This window comes from Gekko japonicus, unplaced genomic scaffold (assembly GCF_001447785.1).
Source record: "Gekko japonicus isolate JY-2015 unplaced genomic scaffold, Gekko_japonicus_V1.1 scaffold78, whole genome shotgun sequence".
NCBI classification, from domain to species: Eukaryota; Metazoa; Chordata; class Lepidosauria; order Squamata; family Gekkonidae; genus Gekko; species Gekko japonicus.
Window position 1 is genome coordinate 396,095 of NW_015165236.1, and position 22,627 is coordinate 418,721.

A 22,627-nucleotide genomic window follows, 5' to 3' on the forward strand; every position below is an offset into this window, starting at 1 on the left:
CTAACGCAGGTTAGGGGGAACACTGGTTGTACCCCCCCTTTTTTCAGAATTCCAAAAGCCCCCCCCCCCCAGGCTCCGAAATGGTTGGGGACCAATTCTCTCTCTAAGCCGTGGAGTCTTGTGAGCAAACTTGGTGAGCTGCTGGTATTGAAGTTGTGCACGAGCGATTTGGCTGCTGCATAAATTAGTCTGCTCTGGAGCCCTGCTTCCTGAGCTGAAGCAAAAATGCATGAGCCAGAGCCTACAAAACTGTGAGTTAGCTCACACTAACTCAGCTTAGGGGGCACACTGGCTGGGAAGCTGTTCCATTGTAGATTTCTAGCTTCTTACTATCCACCCACTTCTAAAACCTAGTTAAAATCATTTCTTGGTGTCATAAGTAAAGGTAAAGGTTCCCTTGCTCGAAAGCCAGTCGAGTCCGACTCTAGGGTTGCGGTGCTCATCTCCGTTTCAAAGCCGAAGAGCCAGCGCTGTCCGAAGACGTTTCCGTGGTCATGTGGCCGGCATGACTAAACACCAAGGTGCACGGAACGCTGTTACCTTCCCACCGAAGTGGTCCCTATTTATCTACTTGCAATTTCTTGCTTTCGAACTGGAAGACAGAAATATGAGAGTGTTCCTAGAGAAAAGGTAACCCGCCCACCCCCCAGTTTTATCAGTGGAATTTCGGAGAATTTGTTTTAAAGCTCCTATTTAAAGTGACCCCATCTGTTACAAACAGACTTAACTTTCTCCAGTTTACCACCGTTGTCTTTCTCCTTTCTTTTCTCTAGGGCGGGGAGCGTCCGAAAATAAGCCTCCAGGTTTCCCTGTATCTCCTGTCGCAAGTACGTGTTCCGCGTTTCTAGGCGGTGTGCGGTGTCTCGCTGAGAACATCAGCGATCTTACTGGCAGAATCACAGGTTGGGGAGGGATGTTTCGATACTCCTCTAGCACTTGCAGAGCGCCCGTTACTGGAAAGACGTGGTTGCTGCCCCCATAGCCTGCCTTCTTTCAGAGGGGGAGAGGTGGGGATTTGCAGTGAGGAGTGGGAGAGGGTGGTCTGAAGTGACTGGACAAACAGATCTGGGGGCGAGGGGCCGCGGCCCAGCTTCTAATCCGGCACTCTAACCACTACATCACGCTGCTTTGGCTAAGGAGCATACTACCTCATTTGGTGTCATGTTTGGTGTACTGGTTAAGAGGGTGGGCTCTAATCTGGGAGAACCGGGTTTGATTCCCCGCTCCTGTGCTGGTGTGACCTTGCATCAGTCTTAAGTTCCTTCAGAGCTGTTCTCTCAAGGGCAGTTCTCAGGAGAGCTCTCTCAGCCCCGCCTTCCTCACAGGGTGTCTGTTGTGGGGAGGGGAAGGGAAAGGAGATTGTAAACCGCTCTGAGAGCCCTTTGGGTAGTGAAGGGCGGGGTATAAATTCAATCTCCTCTTCTTCTTCTTCTTCTTCTTCTTCTTCTTCTTCTTCTTCTTCTTCTTCTTCTTCTTCTTCTTCTTCTTCTTCTTCTTCTTCTTCTTCTTCTTCTTCTTCTTCTTCTCCTCCTCCTCCTCCTCCTCCTCCTCCTCTTCCTTGAAAAAGAGCAGTTTCTGTAAAGAGCTCTCTCAGCCCCGCTTTCCTCACAGGGTGTCTGTTGTGGGGAGGGGAAGGGAAAGGAGATTATCAGCCGCTCTGAGACTCCTTCGGGTAGTAAAGAGTGGGGTATAAATCCAGTCTCCACTTCTTCTTTGTGCGGCTGGTGAGGGGCCGTGTGTTGGATTTAAAGAAAACAAATCACAAATGCTCCCTTTAAATAGAAAGGTAGCCCCTCAGCAAGAAGGGATTAGGCTGTGGATCACTTGGGACTGATGAGCTAGCTTTCTCTCCCAGGGGAGTTTTGTTTGGGGGAAACATCTGACGAGTGAGACGTCAACGTGAGCGGGGCCAGCGGTGTTGCGTTGCCCCTGCTGTGGGTCTGACTTGGGACAGAGACTGGCGGCTGAACAAAGTGCCAGGAAAGCGCTCTGCAGCACGCGGAGGCCGATCGCTCAGTTCCATTCTCACGTTCCCTTCTTGCCTCTGTCTCTCCCGCAGGTTTTCTTGATTATCCACAATGCACCTCTGGTGAATTCCTTGACCGAGGTCATTCTGAATGGAGACCTCTCCGTGTTTTCGGCAAAAGTGGAACAGGATGTCCAGAAAAGCTCAGTAAGTTGAGAATGCCACCTCGATTAATTTTTGCTAGATTCAAGCCCCATAGCACCTAAGACAGCAACATTTTCAGGCTCCACGCTTCCAAGACTCAAAGCTCCCGTCATCGGAGACCTTGAACCAGGAGTCCACAACCTCTTTTTTTTAATTAACTTTTAGATAATTAACAAACAAGTAGCACCAGGGGCCATTTCGTAGAAAAAGAGGTGCAGGAGCTCATTAGCATATCTCATTAGCATGTGCCACACCCCCTGACATCACCGGAAGTGTGTCAGAAGGCAACACCCACCGCTCAGGCTCCACTGGACTGTTCTGGATTGCTAGCTATTGGGGGGGGGCGAATGTGCAGATTTGTCCTCGCAGAGGAGGGAGGGCTTGAACCTGAATAAAACTTGGTCTTAAAGATGCCACTGGACTGTTTTGGGCCGGGGGGAGCTCTGCAGCTTACCTGGCTGCTTCTTGCTCTGACTGAGGACTGCTGGGAGCAGGGGGTGGGGCTTGTTGCATGTGCCCACCCACTGGGCTCTTTACTGCCGGAGCTCTGCTCCTGTGCGCTCCTGCAGGAAATGACCCCTGAGTAGCACTGTAAGTGCACTGTGTTTGAATAGAATAGTATACATACAGTGCGTAAAGCAACATAACATTTTATTTATTTATTTATTTATTTATTATTCCAATGTCTATCTCACCTTGCCGGATAAACTGGCCCGATGCGGCGTACAGACGTTAAAATGCCATAAAACAATAAATACAATAAAATTCACATGAACGTCATAAAGTGCTAATAAGAACAATAGAGGTGATGGCGGCATTCAGTATACAATCCAATGGCGGGAGGCAATATCCAGCGGTGTATCATAAGGGCCCTGAGATGTTCCGGTGACATGTTCCTCAGTGGCGGCTCCTAATCAAAAGCCTGGCGGAAGAGCTCCGTCTTTCAGGCCCTGCGGAACTGCAAAAGGTCCCGCAGGGTCCTGATGTCCTCCGGGAGCTCATTCCACCAGTGTGGAGCCACCACTGAGAAGGCCCTGGCCCTGGTAGAGGCCAACCTTGCGTCTTTCAGGCCGGAGAGAGTCAGGCGATTTTGCGACCCTGACCTCAGTGCTGTCTGGAGACCAAACAGGGGAAATGGAGACATAACAGCGTAACATTGCACTGGTTAATTGAGCAAAAGTCAGCCTACCTGACCTATATTGAAATTATAGCTGCGTGTTCACTCTGTAGATCAATAAAGAACATCATATTCCAAGATCGACCACTAATTGGGGAATCTCCCCTTGAGACAGCAAATATTCACGTATAGGTAACCACATAGAAGAAAAATGAGACCGTCTAGAGGGGCTAAGCATGTTATCCAGATTTTCTGTGAGCTTCGCCATGATATATATTTTCCATAATTTTTGATGCCACTGAGAAATTGTAGGAGATTGTGAAGATTTTTGAGCCTCTGGGCGCCTTTGGGATTCTGACATAGTGTGGTGGGCGCAGCCACAAAATGGCTGCCGCGAGAGGCGGAGCTAGCCACAAAACAGCTGGCACGGTGAAGATCTCAGGCTGGGGCAAGTGATGCACTGTATTCTTGGTGCTTGGGGGGGCAGCAACAGTGGGAGGGCTTCTAGTGTCCTGGCCCCCCTGCTGGACCTCCTGAGGGCACCTGGTATTTCTGGCCACTGTGTGACACAGAGTGTTGGACTGGATGGGCCATTGGCCTGATCCAGCATTGGCTTCTCTTATGTTCTTATAGATAAGCATATAGAGCAGAGGTCCATCAGTGGCCCCTATTAGCCACAAAGGATAGATAGGAACTCTCGGTCTGGGGCAAGGGATGTTCTCTATTCTTGGTGCTTGGGGGGGGGGGTCAACAGTGGGAGGGCTTCTAATGTCCTGGCCCCGCTGCTGGACCTCCTGATGGCACCTGGTACTTTTGGCCACTGTGTGACACAGAGTGTTGGACTGGATGGGCCATTGGCCTGATCCAGCATTGGCTTCTCTTATGTTCTTCTATGGAGCAGAGGTCCATCAGTAGCTATTAGCCACAAGGTATAGATAGGAACTGTCAGTCTGGGACAAGGGATGCTCTGTATTCTTGGTGCTTGGGGGGCGGGGGCAACAGTGGGAGGGCTTCCTTTGTCCTGGCCCCACTGATGGACCTCCTGATGGCACCTGGTATTTTTGGCCACTGTGTGACCGAGTGTTGGACTGGATGGGCCTTTGGCCTGAACCAACACCGGCTTCTTTTATGTTCTTCTCCTTGCGTTTGGAAAATAATACTCTATCTAGGCCTCGTGGCCGTGTTGTGAAGCATGGGCGATGACCGGAGAAGGCGGAGGAGCTGGGCTGCTTCTCCTTCTCCTTTGCCAGTCCAGATGTTGCTCTGGCCTTCGTCAGGAACTTGAATCTCTTTATTTTACTTTATCTTTCGCCTTTCTCCTCACTGAGGACCGAAAGTGGCTTGCATTGTTCTCTTCTCCGCTGTTTTCTCCTCACAACATTATTTAGGGCCGCCCTTGATTAATTTACTTGCGGCCCTGAATTGTGATTTAAAAATTTGTTTTTTATGTTTTTTTTCTTTTAGGTATGCTACCTTTGTAGTCAGCCGCTCTGAGCTCCCTAAGGAAGGAAGGCGGCTTATAAATGTTTTAAACAAGTAAAGGAGGAGGAGGAGATTGGATTTCTACCCCGCCCTTCACTACCCAAGGGAGTCTCAGAGCGGCTTACGAACTCCTTTCCCTTCCCCTCCCCACAACAGACACCTGGTGAGGTAAGGTGGGGCTGAGAGAGCTCTTTCGAGGATTGCCCATGAGAGAACAGCTCTGAGGGAACTTGTGTCAGTCCAGCAGCTGCAAGTGGAGGAGGAGTCAAATCCGGTTCTCCCAGATTAGAATTCACCGCTCTTATCCACTACACCAAACTGGCATAGTGGGAGGGGCTTCTAGTGTCCTGGCCCCACTGCTGGACCTCCTGATGGCACCTGGTATTTTTGGCCACTGTGTGACACAAAGTGCTGGACTGGATGGGCCATTGGCCTGATCCAACATTGGCTTCTCTTATGTTCTTAATATGGAGCAGAGGTCCATCCGTGGCTATTAGCCAGAAGATGTAAATAGAAACTCTCCGGCTGGGGCAATGGATGCCCTGTATTCTTGGTGCTGGGGGGGGGAGCAACAGTGGGAGGGCTTCTCGTGTCCTGGCCCCACTGGAGGACCTCCTGAGGGCCCCTGGTCTTTTTGGCCACTGTGTGACACAGAGTGCTGGACTGGATGGGCCATTGGCCTGACCCAACACTGGCTTCTCTTATGTTCTTAATGTGGACCAGAGATCCTTCAGTGGCTATGAGCCTCAAGGTATAGATAGGAACTCTCGGTCTGGGGCAAATGATGCTCTGTACTCTTGGTGCCGGGGTGGGACAACAGTGGGAGGGCTTCTGGTGTCCTGGCCCCACTGCTGGACCTCCTGAGGGCCCCTGGTATTTTTGGCCACTGTGTGACAGAGTGTTGGACTGGATGGACCATTGGCCTACCAGGGCTCTTTTTGTAGCAGGTACTCATTTGCATATTAGGCGACACACCCCCTAATGTAGCCAATCCTCCAAGAGCTTACAGTAGCCCCTGTAAGAAGAGGTCTGTAAGCTCTTGGAGGATTGGCTACATTAGGGGTGTGTGGCCTAATATGCAAAGGAGTTCCTGCTACACTGGCTTCTCTTATGTTCTTAATATGGACCAGAGATCCTTCAGTGGCTATGAGCCTCAAGGTATAGATAGGAACTCTCGGTCTGGGGCAAATGATGCACTGTACTCTTGGTGCCGGGGATGGGGGGGGACAACAGTGGGAGGGCTTCTAGTGTCCTGGCCCCACTGCTGGACCTCCTGATAGTCCCTGGTATTTTTGGCCACTGTGTGACACAGACTGCTGGACTGGATGGGCCATTGGCCTGATGCAACACTGGCTTCGCTTATGTTCTTCTCTTTGTGCCGTGGTAGCCGTTGCTGTCAAAGCAACGTTTTTCAAAAATATGTACAGCCGACCGGAAGCCTTGCTGGGCAAAACCTCCACCTGGCCGCCCACTTTCTAAAAACAGGAAAGGTTTCAGTGGGCGTTCGGAACGCCTGCCTTTTGCTCTTGAGCGCTTCTATCCCGAAAGTTCCATTGGTCTCCAAGGTGGACTTGAATTGAGCCGTTCTGCTGCCGACCGGCACAGCTCACCGGTGAAACTTGATTAAGTCAGTCTGCCGCGTAGCACACTTGTCAGAACGAAGCACCCTTGTTCGTTTGAGGCTAACGATCAGAACACTCGTCATTCTTGCAAACGCCTCATGCGTTTTTACCTTAATGTTTCTGCGTTCGCTTACGGTGGGCCAAAGGTTCCCCTGTGTTTGGTGCACCCTCGTGTTGTTGTGTTTCTTCGTCAAGCCAGGAAGCCCGCCCTGTTCTCACATGCCGACGCCGAGAGATGAAAAAGATCTCTTAGCCTCTGAAAGCGACCTTGTCTCCCTAGCACATCAGCGCACGCTGGGTTGGCTCACCCACTTTTCTTTAATTGGGTTTTATTACTAGGAAATCTGCGGTTTCTGCCGCCGCGGAGCCGTTTCCCCTGAACCTGTTTTGCAGAATTTCTTGGGCGTGAGGTGTTGGTCTTTTTTTCTTTCTTTCTTCAAGACTGTTTTGGGTGAGTGTTTTGGACAAACTGCTGTTGCTAGTGTGGGTTTTGCAATACCCAAAAAAACAACAACCATTCTTAAAAAAAAGGGAGAAAGAAAGCAGAAGTGTTCTAGTACTTCTTCTGGGGCACCGCTTCCTATTGTCAGAGATTATTTAAAAAACAGAAAAACAACTCTGTGGTCTCCAAAAGCAGAAGGCAGCACTGTTTGCTAAGCAGCACTCACTAAGTAGGGCGCTGGCGAAATCTCGCCGGCTCAGCACTTCACCCGCCGTGCTAAGTGAGGAGCCAAGAGGCTTGCTGTAGGGCCAAGCAGTGGAAGCCCTTGCCGGAGGAGACCAGTGGGCCTCCGTGGCCCTTGTTTGGGGCTCACTGCATTTTTTTGGCTCCCACCCCTCTCTCTGTGTCCAAGGTCGAAGTCTCCTTGGGGTCCTTGGCTCAGGCCAGGCCGTGACCTACTTCCGTACACGTTGCCAAGTTGCAACCAACTTCTGGTGACCCCGGCCATGGGGCTTTCCAGGCAAGTGGAAAGTGGGTGCTCTGGAATGAGTTCCCCAGTGAGATCAGAGCCCTGCGGGACCTCCAGCAATTCCCCAGGGCCGTGAAAACGGGGCTTTTCCGCCGGGCGTTTCAGTAGGAAAGACCCTGCACTTGCACTTTATTATACAAACCGCTTCGGCGGGAGGGCAGGATAGATTTTCTAATGAATGAATGAATAAATAAATGAATAAATAAGTGAGCGGAGGGGGTGTGCCATGGCCTGCCTCTGCAGAGTTTTCCTTGGGCGACCCCCTACCCAAGGACCAACCCTGCTTAGCTTCTGAGATCTGACGAAACTGGGCTATACCATGCTGCCTTTCCGCCCAAGGCTGGGGAGGGGCTGCGGCTCAGTGGCAGAGCACCTGCTTGGCATGTAGAAGGTCCCAGGTTCAATCCCCGGCATCTCCAGTTTAAAAGGACCAGGCAGGAGGTGATGGGAAAGGCCTCCACCTGAGACCATGGAGAGCTGTAAAGGGGCTGTGGCTGAGTGGAAGAGCCCCTGCTTGGCATGCAGAAGGTTGCAGGTTCAATCCCCATTAGAACAGGTGTTGGGTGTTTGGCATATTAGTGTGAAGGCATATCTGTGCGAGAGGCTGAGGAGTTGTATGAATGCACACCCATGGGGTCAAGTAATGGACAGAGGTGGCGTCGCATGTAGAAAAGACCCTGAAGTTGCCAGGTTGCGCCAACAGACTCATCATTTCGTTTCGTAAAAGCCTCTAGGAAAGCTTCTGGAAAGGCATTGATATTTGAGGCTGCACTGTATTTGCAAAAAGGTCTGTTGCTCATTCCAGGCCGGAAGTCCCACGCTCGATCCTCGTCTCTTGGGGAGGCCCCAAAGAGCTCCCACTGGAGGCAATGAGGGCAGCGTACAGAGCAGGGGTCCAACGAGCATCTTGTTTTAACGGCAATGGAACCTGACAAAAGCAGGGGTGGCTACAGTTAACTGTCGGTGCCCAGGCAGCTTTGGCTTTTAAGCCTCTCTCCGCACACCGTCCGAGGTGGAATTAGCGACTTGCCGCTATCAGCACTGGGCTTTTGTTCCTGACAGAGGGAGTGCGGACACTCGAAAACTCACAGCCTGCAAATCTTATCGATCTCTAAGATGCCGCTGGGCTCAAACTTTGCTCGTCCACTGAAGACCAACCTGGCCGCCCTCCGAAACCTGTCTTTTCATAGCAGTGATAACTGGGTGGTGACTTCGTTCAGCACGCTGACAGTCTGCAGAAGTGTGTCTGAGACCCCGGAAGGCTGCTTCCAGTAACCAGAGGGGTGGTGTCAGTGGCATACATTCAATGCTCAGCACCGTGTGATGTGGGGCAGAAGGATGCGTTCGGCAGCTGCCTTCCTCCCTGTAAGTGTGGCTTCTACCTGTTTCCTGCATAAATGGGATGTGGCCAATTCCACCCCCCCCCCCCCAGTTTCTGCTTAACCTACTTTCTCTCCTTCCTGTAACCTGGAGGCCATCACCGGTACAGTTGTCATCAGAAGTCATTTCGGGGGGGATCGTGGGGGATCTCAGTTCCCCCGAGTGAGGGGCGGGGCACATGACGAAGCCCCGCCCCCTGCTTCCGGCCACCCCGCTTCCGGCCCTCATTCAGCCAGGAGGAGGCAGGAGAAGAGGGAGGGTAAGTTGCTTCCTCCCTGCCTCTCCCCACCCCTGCCTGCCTGCCTGGGGCCAGGGAGGGCCTTCGCGGGGCTTCCTTGCACTCCCGCCGGCCTTGCAGGTCCACCGCCGGGCCCCTCATGGGGCTCGGCAGTGGAGCTGCAAGGCCAGCAGCGGCAGCCGGGACCGTTGGGGGCGGGGCGTGTGACCTTATGACACACTTCCGGTGATGTCAGGGGGTGTGGCCTTATGACACACTTCTGGTGATGTCAGGGGGTGTGGCATATGCTAATGAGTCCCCCTAGCTCTTTTTCTATGAAACGACCCCTGGTTGTCATTGTCTAGTTGCTGATCCAACCCAGAATCTTTTTTCAAAAAAAGGGCATATTTGCAAAACGTTTTTGCCAAAGCAGCAGGTCTGCTACGAAGCCCCGTCTCTGCGAAGTGCCGCGTCAGGTGTTGTGCCAATCCACGTTTTGACAGAACCTCCCATGTGACTCGTAGCGCCAACCTAAGCGAAGCTCCGCCTTTCTATGGCCGCCGGCTGCAGTGGGCTTGGAAGAGTGTGGCTTGCTTGCTTGCTTGCTTGATTAAATTTCTACCCCACCCACCCAGCTGAGGCCGGTTCAGGGCAGCTCACATAAAAACAGCACAGGATTTACATGGAATATAATTAAACTTACACTTATGCTTAGGTTGGCCCTCTTAGTGTAGCCAGGACCGGACCTGCAATTAACAGCAAATCTATGGCAGACAGAAGAGGTGCCGCTTAAGTTGTGGGGCATGACGCCTCAGGGCCGGGTGGGGCTCAGTAGCCCACCTGGCTTCAAAATCCTTATTTATTTCATTCAAACACCACCCTTTCTTGTCACTGAACTCAAAGCTATGTATAAAGGGAAGTGGACAAGTTTATACCCTGGTTTTCTCCCCAGCAGGAGAAGTTTGGTGCAGTGGCTAAGTGCGCGGACTCTAATCTGGGAGAACCGGGTTTGATTCCCCACTCCTCCTTCACTTGCGCCTGGCTGGATGGCCTTGGGCAAGCTGTAGTTCTGACAAGAGCTGTCCTTGAAAAAAAGCAGTTTCTGTCAGAGCTCTCTCGGTCCCCCCGACCTCACCGGGTGTCTGTTGTGGGGAGGGGAAGGGAGAGGAGTTTGCAAGCCGTTCTGAGACTCCTTTGGGTAGTGAAGGGCCAGGGTATAAATCCAATCTCTTCTTCCTCCTCCTCTTCTTGTCCTTCATCTCCTCCTTCTCCTTCCCCTTCTTTTCCTTCTCCTCCTCTTCCTAATTCTTCTTCTCCTCCTCCTCCTCTTCTCCTCCTCCTCTTCTTCTCCTCTTCCTCCTTCTCCTCTTCCTCCTCTTCTCCTCCTCCTCCTCCTCCTTTTCCTCCTCCTCCTCCTCTTCTCCTCCTTCTTCTTCTCTTCCTCCTCCTCCTCCTCCTCCTCCTCCTCCTTCTTGTTCTTCTTCTTCTTGTGATGACCCCAAGAGGTAGGTCAGGCCGAGGGCTGGGTGACTAGCCCAAGGTCACCCGGCCATCTTCCGTGGCAGAATGGGGACTGGGACCCGAGTCACCCCGACCTGCACCTCGGAGGAGAAGCGCCGCGCGGGGAGAGAGGGAGGGAGGGGGGGAAGCGGAGGGCCCCAGGTGGGAAGGAGCAGGGTCGGCGAGACCGATGGAGGTCGACAGCCATCGTGATATGCAGCGAGACAAATCTACACAAGCCGCAGAATTCCCTTTTCTGTTTTAAACTTGGAAGAGGTTGGGGGGGGGGCTCTGGTACTGGCCAGAGGGGTGCTCGGTCCGTCCCCCAGTCTGAGTCTCCCCACGCTTGCTGCTCGGCTTGCTCGGCCAATGGCCCACATCTTCCCTGTGATCTGGAAAACGGTGCTGGGATCAATGTTCCCTCTAAGCTGTGGGGTCTTGTGAGCAAAAATTGTACTTTGTGAGTTACTAGCATTAAAGTTGTGAGTGAACGATTTGGCTGCTGCATAAATTAGTTTGCTCTGGAGCCATCCCTTCCTGAGCAAAGACAAAAATGTGTGAGCTGGAGGCTAAAAAACTGTGAGCTGGCTCACACTCACTCAGCTTAGAGGGAACAGTGGTTGGGATGAGTGTGAAGATCACCCCTTCCCTCTGTGCTGCCGCCCTGCTGCAACTTGGAACTCCCCCCCCCCAAGCAGCTGCTGTTAACAAGAACCCAAAACGTTAGAAGATCCAGTCGCTGGTTTCCTACGTGTCACGTGCCTCGACCCTTGCTGGAATCAGCGATGGCCTGGCAGCGTGGCGTCGGCGGGAGTTCCTGTTGTCATCTTAGTTCAGTATTTAGCAGGACTCTAGACCTGTGGCTTGAAGGACGCAAATTCGCAAACCCCTCCAGCAGCTCCAACAACAGCTTTCTCAGATGTTATAATGAGACTGTTTTTACCCTTCTTTTTGTTTTGGGTCTCCCCCCCCCCACCCCCCCCCCCCCCACACCCGATACGCGACCAACAGGGACAGATGCTTTCCACAGTGTTTTTGCCCCAGGGGAGTTCTGTGCTGGGAGAAAGTAGTTGTGTTGACGTGTGCCGGTTTGGAACGAGTGCTGGAAGAGACTCCTGAATGGTTGTTGTTAAATGCGGCCCCCTGGCATTCCAAAGCTAGTACAACCGATAGTTCTGAACTCGATTACGGCTGCATGTCTTAACGCTTGCACGGTTCTGGAATTCAAAGGAGATTCCAGAAATCAGCAAACGGATTGCTAAAATGTGAGGCTCCTTTAATGATTAAGCTTACAGCTCTTTCAAAAAAATGAGAATTTTGGTGAGATGCAGTCGGAGTGGCGCGGCATAGTTAATCGTATCCTGTTGAAATTTGATGAACTGATGCATCCTGCCGGAGGCAATAAGGACTGCCCGGGAGTTCTCGTTTTTGCTGCCATCCTGTTTTGTTGTCCGATTGTTTTCACTTGGTTTTATTACATGGCACTATTATTTATTTAGATCTTAGGTCGCCATGACTTCCAGGCCTGGGCGCATGTGTGCATGCGTGCGTGCTCACACCCACACACACACAAAGAAAAAAAAGAGATTTGATGAACTTTGGGGAACCTATGATTCGCTTCTTACACTATGAACCTGGTGGTCTGTTGAAATTGCTGAAATCAGGTTCCACTTACACAGCCGGCAAACCGAAGAAGTCGAAAGAAGCGCTTCTTCAAAAAATCTAGAATGGGTGCCTTTGCAAAGGCTGTTTGGAAAACGTGATGACCATGTGGACTCCTCCTGTCAAGTTACACTGACTACATGGACTTTATGACTTATCTTCAAAGGAGGAAATATTGCCTCTTATGCCTTACTATCGTTACAGTATGCATTCATGTTGTTGTTGTGACACCACCGGCTTTATAATTGTTTAATGTATTGGCAGTCTTTTATGGGTGTTTTCTGCTAGTGGAATTTGTCTATTTGGGAACTCCTGTGACTCTAGTCTTTTCCCCTTGTTGTTTGGATTTACGTTTTTCGGTTAGAGCAGGATATAAACGGAAGGAAGGAAGGAAGGAAGGAAGGAAGGAAGGAAGGAAGGAAGGAAGGAAGGAAGGAAGGAAGGAACTTTGGCCCTGACTTGGATAGCCCAGGCCAGATTGATCTCATCAGATCTCAGAAGCTAAGCAGGGCCAACCCTGGCAAGTAGTTGGACGGGAGACCTCCAGAGAATACCAGGGCCGGAGGCAGAGGCAAGCAATTGCAGGGCACCTCTCTGAACGTCCTCTGTGCCCCAGCAGGGGTCGCCATTGCTTCCAGGCATGGGCACGTGCGGCGCAAGCGCGCACACACACAACAGAAAAGGGGGGGAAAAGAAATTTGGTGAACTTTGAAAATGTGTTTTTTGTTTACGTTTTGTTTTGCTTTGTTCTTCCTGATCCTTTTCTGATAAAGTTGTGAATTCGGTGTCTTAATAATGTGATTTCAAAAACCCCTTTTGCAGTGGTCTATATACAACAGCTGCCTAGGTCTACACGTTTTCCTCATAATAAGACAATTACTCGGGAAGAAGCAATTGTAGTGGCTACAGGCCATTGTAAGAACATAAGAACATAAGAGAAGGCTTTATAATTGTTTAATGTATTGGCAGTCTTTTATGGGTGTTTTCTGCTAGTGGAATTTGTCTATTTGGGAACTCCTGTGACTCTAGTCTTTTCCCCTTGTTGTTTGGATTTACGTTTTTCGGTTAGAGCAGGATATAAACGGAAGGAAGGAAGGAAGGAAGGAAGGAAGGAAGGAAGGAAGGAAGGAAGGAAACCTTTTGCAGTGGTCTATATACAACAGCTGCCTAGGTCTACACGTTTTCCTCATAATAAGACAATTACTCGGGAAGAAGCAATTGTAGTGGCTACAGGCCATTGTAAGAACATAAGAACATAAGAGAAGCCAGTGTTGGATCGGGCCAATGGCCCCTCCAGTCCAACACTCTGTATCACACAGTGGCCAAAAAGACCAGGTGCCATCAGGAGGTCCAGCAGTGGAGCCAGGACACTAGAAGCCCTCCCACTGTTGCCCCCCCCCCCAAGCACCAAGAAGACAGAGCATCCCTTGCCCCAGACTGAGAGTTCCTATCTAGACCTTCTGGCTAACAGCCACTGAAGGACCTCTGCTCCATATTAAGAACATAAGAGAAGCCAGTGTTGGTTCAGGCCAGTGGCCCATCCAGTCCAACACTCTGTCACACAGTGGTCAAAAATACCAGGTGCCCTCAGCAGTGGGGCCAGGACACTAGAAGCCCTCCCACTGTTGCCCCCCCCCGAGCACCAAGAATACAGAGCATCCCTTGCCCCAGACTGAGTCCCTATCTATACCTTGTGGCTAAGAGCCACCGATGGACCTCTGCTCCATATGCTTATCTAACTCCCTCTTGAAGCCGTCCATGCTTGTAGCTGCCACCACCACCTGCTTCTAGATTACCTCCTTCTGCCCTCTTCTTGCTCCCCTGCTTCAAGCGGGGAGTGAGCCATTGCTCTCTGCTACTTGGAGATTTAGGGGTGCTTTCTCAACACTAAACACAAGCTCAAAATTCTGTGTGCACTGACCCCAAGTACCAGCCTCCCCCCTCTCACATGTGCACACGTGCTTTTAAGTGGAGCCATCCGTACGCAATGGTGGCTTGGCCTACATGCTGCATTCCCAAGTTCTCCTGCCAGTCTCAGGGACTTACCTAAGAGACCCGCCTTTCCCCACATGTTCCCCAGAGAGCACTAAGATCGGGGAATCTCAAAACCGTCTGGCCCTTCCAGGCCCTAAGGAAGCCAGGCTAGCTGTGACGAGGGCCAGGGCCTTCTCAGTGGCGGCTCCACATTGGTCAAATCAGTTCCCGGATGACATCAGGGCCCTGCGGGACCTTTTACAGTTCCACAGGGCCTGAAAGACGGAGCTCTTCCACCAGGCCTTCGACTAGGGTGCCGCCTCCCAATATCATGGCCCTGGCCCCAATATCAGTACCAACTTAATAACAGCCTGGCAAGAAGAAGAAGATACCGGATTTATACCGCACCCTTCACTACCCGAAGGAGTCTCAGAGGGGCTTGCAAACTCCTTTCCCTTCCCCTCCCCACAACAGACACCCTGTGAGGTTGACAGAAACTGCTCTTGAGAGAATAGCTCTGAGAGAACTTGTGACAGACCCGAGGTCACCCAGCAGGTGCAAGCGGAGGAGGAGTGGGGAGTCAAGCCTGGTTCTCCCAGATTAGAGTCCACCCACCTAACCACGACACCAGACTATGGTGGTGGTTGACCATCTGGACGCTGAGAGAATGCCGCCGTCACTTCTTAGGTAGATGATAGGTAGATGATAGGATGATAGATAGATAGATTGATAGATTGATAGATTGATAGATTGATAGATAGATAGATAGATGATAGATAGATGATAGATAGATAGATGATAGATAGATAGATGAATGATAGATAGATAGATAGATAGGATAGATAGATAGATAGATAGATAGGCAGGCAGGCAGGCAGGCAGGCAGGCAGGCAGGCAGGGCAGGGCAGGATACAAATTAAATAAATAACGAGTTTGGTCTGGTTGTGTCTTCCTCCCAGACCAAGTCGGGCATCAGGTGCTTCATCAAACCTTCCGAGTCGTTGGAGCGATCCCTGGAGATCAACAAGCACAAGGGCCGGAAGAGGCAGCAGAAGCGGCCGAATTACAAAAACGTCGAGGAGGACGAGGAAGAGGAGAAGGCGCCCGTGGAGGGGCCGGAAGGCACGGAGGGTGCTTCCAAAGGCACCAAGCCGAGCAGAGAGAACGAAGGTGAGCGCGCCAATCAGTGTGGGGGGAAAACAAGTCAAGCCATCCAGTTCACGCGTTGCCGCTTTCCAGTGTGCATTCTGAGTTCTGCGGTTGGGTTGTGATTTGGAATTCAGTGTAACCACGATCTGGGAGTTGCCGGTTTGGATCTTGCCTCGGCCGCAGACCCCCACCACCCCCACTCTCTCCCAGCCCTGCCCCCTCCCATCAGTAATACGTGGGGAGCAGTACTGGTCTGCCTTACCGGACTGTCGTACAGTTGGCAGGGCCTTTGAAAGCATCATATAACAGTTAGTGTTGTCATCCTCTTCTGAAGAGTTGGACTTTTCCCCCGCACTTTGATCAATTCTGGGTTTAATTAATTCTGAGATAGCCAGTTTGACGTAGTGGTTAGGAGCGCAGACTCTAATCTGGCAGAACCGAGTTTGATTGCCCACTCCTCCACGTGCAGCTGCCGGTGGGACCTTGGGTCAGTCACAAGTTCTCTCAGAGCTGTTCTCTCAAGGGCAGTTCTTGAAAGAGCCCTCTCAGCCCCACACTAGGGAAGTCTTGCCATTTGAAATGCATTGTGGACCTAGTCGCATCATAATTTAATATTGGCAATTCCCAGGCACCAGAAATTAAAGCAATAGCATGTCACCAATAGAGTATATGAAATAGTCCTAAGAATCTTGAAACATTGCATGTGACCGCCCGGAAAAAAGAAGCAAGAACATCTGCGGAAAAAAGCCTTCGGAGGGTATCAGGTAGGGTTCCCATCCCCCTGAATTTGTGGCCATAGTTAGGATTCTATAAAGTGTGTGCGCACACGATACTCTGTAAGCCGCCCAGAGCCCTTCGGGGGTGGGCGGGGTAAAAATCCCATGTAATAATAATAATAATAATAATAATAATAATTGCCTTCAGTACTTCCAAGATTGTGATATATCTACAACAGCAGGCGAACCTGATGAAGAATACGCAAACGGGATGATTACTAGGATGCCGTTGTTTGTCTTAAGTTGTTTCTCTTTGTTTTTTCTCTTTGTAACAAGGACCTTGAGTCTTACGATAAAGACTTCGTTACTGGCTGTAAATATTACCCTAGGAGTTGCATCATTCTGAATGTACTGTTGAGCTTCATGGCTAATGCTTAAGCTGTATTCTTGTTAATTACTTGAAAAAAATACTCTAAAAATTTATATTTATTTATTTATTTATTTTATTTTCATTCATACCCCGCCCTCCCCGCACGCGGGCTCAGGGCGGCTTACATAGGCACAACAGTGCAATAAAATACAACAAGATTAAAACAGTTAAGGCACCAAAGTGCGATAAAAATAAAACAGGTTAAACACTTAAGACAAAAATTCACATCTTACAGGATACATCAGCGACTAAAATACTCACTATTGTATATCACAGTGAGGACAAAAAAAGGGGGGGGATACCCTGGGCCAAGATGTTCCGGGTAAAAAGATATAAAAATTGTAAAAATATACATGGTGATTTAGTGTTTCACTTATCTTAGGTACACCGTGGTCCGGTTTGTTGTAATCTGTATAGTTTATGGCACAAGCTGGGACAGGGCGATTAATAAACTAGTCGTAGTAGTAGTAGTACAAGTAATAAACAAATGAGGCAAAAAAAGGGTATTGCAGCATTAGATAGCAGCACAACGAGAGCATCGTAATGCTCACAGCCAGCAGCAATTGCTGTGGTCCCCTCACCGATGGTGGTAGGTCTTTGCCCCCCCCCCCCGCTCTCTGCCGCCGAAGCGACTGTTTTCAATTCTGTCCTTTGCCGCTTCTTCCCAGAGATTGAGATGGTGATCATGGAGCGGTGCAAGCTGTCTTCCGTGAAAGAGCAGAACATAACCGACGAAGAGAAGTCAGCGGCCGCGGCCAGAACGTCGATCTGGAACAGGTACGGCGGGGGGGGGTGGAGAGGAGAATGAACGCTTTTCACATTTCTCTTTGGGCTGAGCCCAACATTAATTAGTGCCGGGAAGTTCTTGAGTTATCTATCTATCTATCTATCTATCTATCTATCTATCTATCTATCATCTATCTATCTATCTATCTATCTATCTATCTATCTATCATCTATCAGAACCTTTGTTTGGTGTAGTGGTTAAGGGCGCGGACTCTAATCTGGGAGAACCGGGTTTGATTCCCCACTCCTCCTCCACTTGCATCTGGCTGGATGACCTTGGGCAAGCCGTAGTTCTGATAAGAGCTGTTCTTGAAAAAGAGCAGTTTCTGTCAAGAGCTCTCTCAGCCCCACCGACCTCACAGGGTGTCTGTTGTGGGGAGGGGAAATGAAAAATAGCCGTTTCTGTCAAGAGCTTTCTCAGCCCCACCTCCCTCACAGGGTGTCTGTTGTGGGGAGGGGAAGGGAAAGGGGTCTGTAAGCCGCTCTGAGACACCTTTGGGTAGTGAAGGGCGGGGTATAAATCCAATCTCTTCCTCATCTTCTTATTATTATTATTGGCATATCGGCAGAACATACAGCTGGGAGACAAGGATACGTCCTTTACCCTTGCACCTGAAACAATCTTCTTCTCTTAATAGCACAACAGAGAAATTTAGCTACAGATTCTGTGATCCCAGGATTATGGGAAGATAGTAATGAAACAATCTTATAGTCATCAGATTGCCCTACTTGACTCTGATAAAGAGGTTCTAGAAAACCAGCACGAATATCACAGTAAAAGAACAATACAGAAGATCCATCCATCCATCCATCCAGCTTGGTGTAGTGGTTAAGTGCACGCACTCTAATCTGGGAGAACTGGGTCTGATCCCCCACTCCTCCACTTGCACCTGGCTGGATGACCTTGGGCAAGCCATAGTTCTGGTAAGAGCTGTCCTTGAAAAAGAGCCGTTTCTCTCAGAGCTCTCTCAGCCCCACCTGCCTCCCAGGGTGTCTGTTGTGGGGAAGGGAAAGGAGTTTGTAAGCTGCTCTGAGACACCTTCGGGTAGTGAAGGGTGGGATATAAATCCAATCTCTTCCTCCTCCTCCTCCTCCTCCTCCTCTTCTTCTTCTTCTCCTTCTCCTCCTCCTCCTCCTCCTCCTTCTTGTCTGTCTTTCCAATTTATAGCCCGCCCTTCCCCCAAGTGGGCTCCAGGCAGGTCGCATCAATAAATTCCAATACAAATTCTAAAATTGATTCCATAAATAGATATCAAGTATTAAATTAATACAATAAAACCAGTTTAAAAACAGTTAAAGTGGGCAGGGCAGCAAATTTCAGTTTCGGTTCCTACAGCCGGGAATGAATGGGCCGAAGGTATAGCCTTACGCACAAGGTATAGGTAGGAACTGGATGGCCCATTGGCCTGGCCCCGCATTGGCTTCTCTTATGTTCTTATGAAGCCGAGCCATAAAGGTCTTGTGAATAGTAGCTTACTGCAACAGCAGCAGAGAGTTCTAGCCGAAGACCTGGTGCTTAAATCGTTCCTTTGCTTAGTTCATTTATACCCCACCTTCCTTGCCGATGGGGGCCCAAAACTCTGGGTCCTTAGTAGGGAGGAAAAGCAAGGGTATAAAATGAACTGAATAAACGAACCTTTTCTACTCGGACATGTCGCCTGTCCCATGCAGGGCCGCTCGGTGCAGTATTCCTGCGGCATCTCTTGGGAACCGCTCCGTTTTCTTGGTATCAAACGGTAGAGCAGCGGTGGCAAATTCTGAAGCTTCCGTGTCTCCCTCAGGCCCTTTCTGGATTTGGTGTACAATGCCCTGGAGTGCGCAGAGGACGATTACTACGCATTGTTCGTGCTCTGCCTTTTGTACGCCATGTCACGTAACAAAGGTAAGAACTCTCCGTTTCGGGAACCCGCTGAACGCTCTCGCCCTCTTGCCCGCCTGGCACCGACACAGTGGGCAGAAGCCTCTTAGAACGGGGGTCCCCAACGAGGTGCATGTGGGCACCAGGACACCCACCGACAACTTTCCTGGCGCCCACCAAGCGTTTTGGGAAAGTGGGTGGGGCTTTTGCCCCACAAGGCTTCTGATTGGCCGTTGGAGATTTGATTGACTGCAGTTTTTTTTTTAAACGTTGCTTTGGCAGCAGCTGCCTCCAGAGCACAAGGATCTTCGCCGTGTGAGGCGCGGCAGCCCTTTAGTGGCAAGCTCCGCCCCCTGCAGCAGCCATACTGCGGCTGCACCCACTATGGTGTGTACGAATTCCAGAGGTGCTCACGGTCTCCGAAAAGGTTGGGGGACCCTGTTTTAGGACCTGGTCCCTTTAAAAAAAAAATGATGTCATGCTTCATTACAGGAACAAAGTTGTTACAGGTAGCGAATTGGTAGCCTGAGCACCCCGGTGCTCAGGTAGGCACTGCAGCAAACAAGAGTTTGCTACAAATTGCTTTCACCATTGTATAAAAATATTCTCCACATTGCCAAGTCAATAGTTGTTCTAACAGGAAGGCCCAGTTAAGATTATCAAAAAGGCTTTTCTGCATCTAAAAATGTAACTGCCAGTTGTTCTTCAGGATGTGCTTCAAAATATTCTAATACGTTCAAAATAGTCCTGACATCATTTCTCATTTGTCTCTTTGGCAAAAAAGCCAAAATAGGCGCATAGATTTTATAATCAGCATTAAGCGGCGAAATTGGTCTGTAATTCCTAATTTCTTTTTTCATCAGTATTTCTTCCCATTTTCTGTTTATTTCTTCCTGTTTATATTCCGCCCTCCCCGCAAACGGGCTCAGGGCAGATCACAATTTGCCACTTAGGCCTTATAACAATACAACAAAATAGTTATAGTATATAGTATTCTGGTTTATGTATTAGTGTAACCAGTGCTTGATTCCATGATTCTGGTAATTTTCCTTGATCATAAATGTTTTGAATGATATCTTTCAATGGTGATGTGATTTGATCTTCAAAAATCTGGTAAAACTCTGCAGGTAAGCTGTCTGGGCCTGGGGATGTCTTCTTCTTCTGGTTTTTGATAGCCAACAAAGGTTTGCACCGGCTTGTGAGGCTCTGCCAAGCCCGTCCTTCCCCCCTCAATGCCTCAGGGCCTCGCTAAGCTTGGCTTCCTTTCCTGCTCCCCGGTAGGGTCTTTAAAACAGTATCTGATCGTCCTCCACGTCAGTCTGGAAGGAGAGATCAGAACTCTTCCCAGGTGTGGAGCTGGAAGGCTGGGAGTCTGTGTCCGCGCTGCAGGACTCGGCAGGAGGTGTGTGCCACTTTGGACATTTGGAAAAAGCAGGGGTCATTTCCTGCAGGAGCACACAGGAGCGGAGCTCCGGCAGTAAAGAGCCCAGGGGGCGGGCACATGCAACAAGCCTCGCCCCCTGCTCCCAGCAGCCCTCAGTCAGAGCAAGAAGCAGCCAGCTAAGTTGCAGAGCTCCCCCCGGCCCCCCGGCCCAAAACAGTCCAGTGGCACCTTTAAAACCAAGTTTTATTCAGATACAAGCTCTCCCCCTCCTCTACGAGGACAGATCTGCGTGTTCCCCCCCCAAATAGCTAGCAATCCAGAACAGTCCAGTGGAGCCTGAGCGGTGGGTGTTGCCTTCTGACACACCTCCGGTGATGTCAGGGGTGTGTGGTGTATGCAAATAAGTTATGTTAATGAGCTCCTGCACCTCTTTTTCTATGAAATGACCCCTGGGGAAAAGTGTCCCATAAATGTGTCAAATGCTTGAGCAGGGAAGCTAGGACCCAGGAGAGCCCGGGGTCCAGGTGAGACGCTTGGCAAATCCGGTGGTCAGAGCTCCCGGCATTTACCTTGGGTGCCGAGAGGCGCTTTGGATTGGGGCTGAGGGGCAGTGGGTCCATCTTCCCCTATCCCCTCGTGCTGCTTTCCCCTTGGAAGCTGCTCCCAGGGGGTAATCTCAGGTTCGGAAGAGAATGCCATGGGATGGTTCAGCTCCCTCTCCCTCACTCAGTGGCCCTGATCCAAATCTGCCCCCCCCCACGCCGGGATGGTTGCATTTTTGAAAAGGACACATTGGGGGCTTCCATCAGAGGTTCCATCGTCTTGTCTAGTTTGGCCCAGAGTAATATTAAAGGGATCCGGACCCATCCCATCACTCCTTGGCAAATAGAAGGGGAAGTCGTGGAAGCAGTGACAGACTTCACATTCCTGGGATCCAAGACCACGGCAGACGGTGACAGCAGCCATGAAATTAAAAGATGCCTGCTCCTTGGGAGGAAAGCGATTGCAAACCTAGACAGCATAATAAAAAGCAGAGGCATCCCTCTGCCAACAAAAGTCCGCATGGTCAAAGCAATAGTATTCCCAGTACAGCACCCGGTATTCCCAGGCGGTCCCCCATCCAATCACTAACCAGGCCCGACCCTGCTTAGCTTCCGAGATCAGACGAGATCGGGCGTGTTCAGGGTGGTGTGGCCGTACTGTACGGCTGTGAGAGTTGGACTATAAGGAAGTCCAAGCGCCAAAGAATAGATGCTTTCGAATTATGGTGCTAGAGAAGACCCTTGAGAGTCCCCTGGACTGCAAGGAGATCAAATCAGTCAATCCTAAAAGAAATCAACCATGACTGTTCCCTGGAAGGCCAGATAATGACACTGAAGCTCAAATACTTTGGCCACCCAATGAGAAGGGAGCACTCACTGGAGAAGAAGACCCTGATGCTGGGAAAGACTGAAGGTCAAAGAAGATGGGGACGGCAAAGGATGAGATGGTTAGACAGTGTCATCGAGGCAACGAACATGAAATTGAGCAAACTCCGGAGGACGGCAGAAGACAGGAGGGCCTGGCGTGATCTGGTCCATGGTGTCGCGAAGAGTCGGACTCGACTGTGCGACTGAACAACACCAATATTAAAGGGAGGGCGCAGTACTGAAGACGGCTGTCCGTGGGGTGGAGGAGGCAGGGTTTCAGCTTTCAACACCTCCGAGGGGACAGGCGGAGCGTCTGCTGCAGCTCAAACTCATACATCAGCTGGTCGTGCAAGAGCTTGGGCAGGAGACTGGTAGGCCCCTTGAGGTTCTGCGGCATCCCTCAGAATTGCAGCCGTGTGCTGTGCTGCCATGGGGGTTGGGGAGTTCATTCTGTGTCTTGTTAATGGCTATTGCATTCCTATCCCGGCTGTTATGCCTTTGCTGAAACGCTTATCTCTACAGATATGCAGGAGGAGGTTGTGTTGTCTGGAGAGCTCCTATGTACCGTGAGAGACTCCGAGTTCTCAGCTTTAGCCACCTAACGGTTTCCTGACTTATCCCGCGCGCAGGAGGGTGCCTAATTGGCCCATGCCAGGGGGGGTGCATACGAATACCCTATATCCTATTATGCTCTACTGGCTGGGGCCATTCCTAACAGTGCCTGTGTTACTGCATCTATAGCTTTGCAATAAAAGTATAACCGTTCCTGAATGCGTGTGCTTCGTTGTTAGCTGTGGGTT

The 22,627-nt window shown here is 50.4% G+C and overlaps 1 protein-coding gene across 2 annotated transcripts in view; it reads left to right on the forward strand.

The window, feature by feature from the left end:
• CLEC16A (C-type lectin domain family 16 member A) overlaps positions 1 to 22,627 on the forward strand; it is a 123,266-nt gene that overhangs the window by 22,881 nt on the left and 77,758 nt on the right. For both annotated transcript variants that reach the window (XM_015409952.1, XM_015409953.1), the window contains exons 7-11: positions 774 to 827; positions 2,060 to 2,173; positions 15,055 to 15,265; positions 17,059 to 17,167; positions 18,958 to 19,058. In XM_015409952.1, the coding sequence (XP_015265438.1) occupies positions 774 to 827; positions 2,060 to 2,173; positions 15,055 to 15,265; positions 17,059 to 17,167; positions 18,958 to 19,058 (589 nt within the window). The remainder of the gene's footprint in view (positions 1 to 773; positions 828 to 2,059; positions 2,174 to 15,054; positions 15,266 to 17,058; positions 17,168 to 18,957; positions 19,059 to 22,627) is intronic.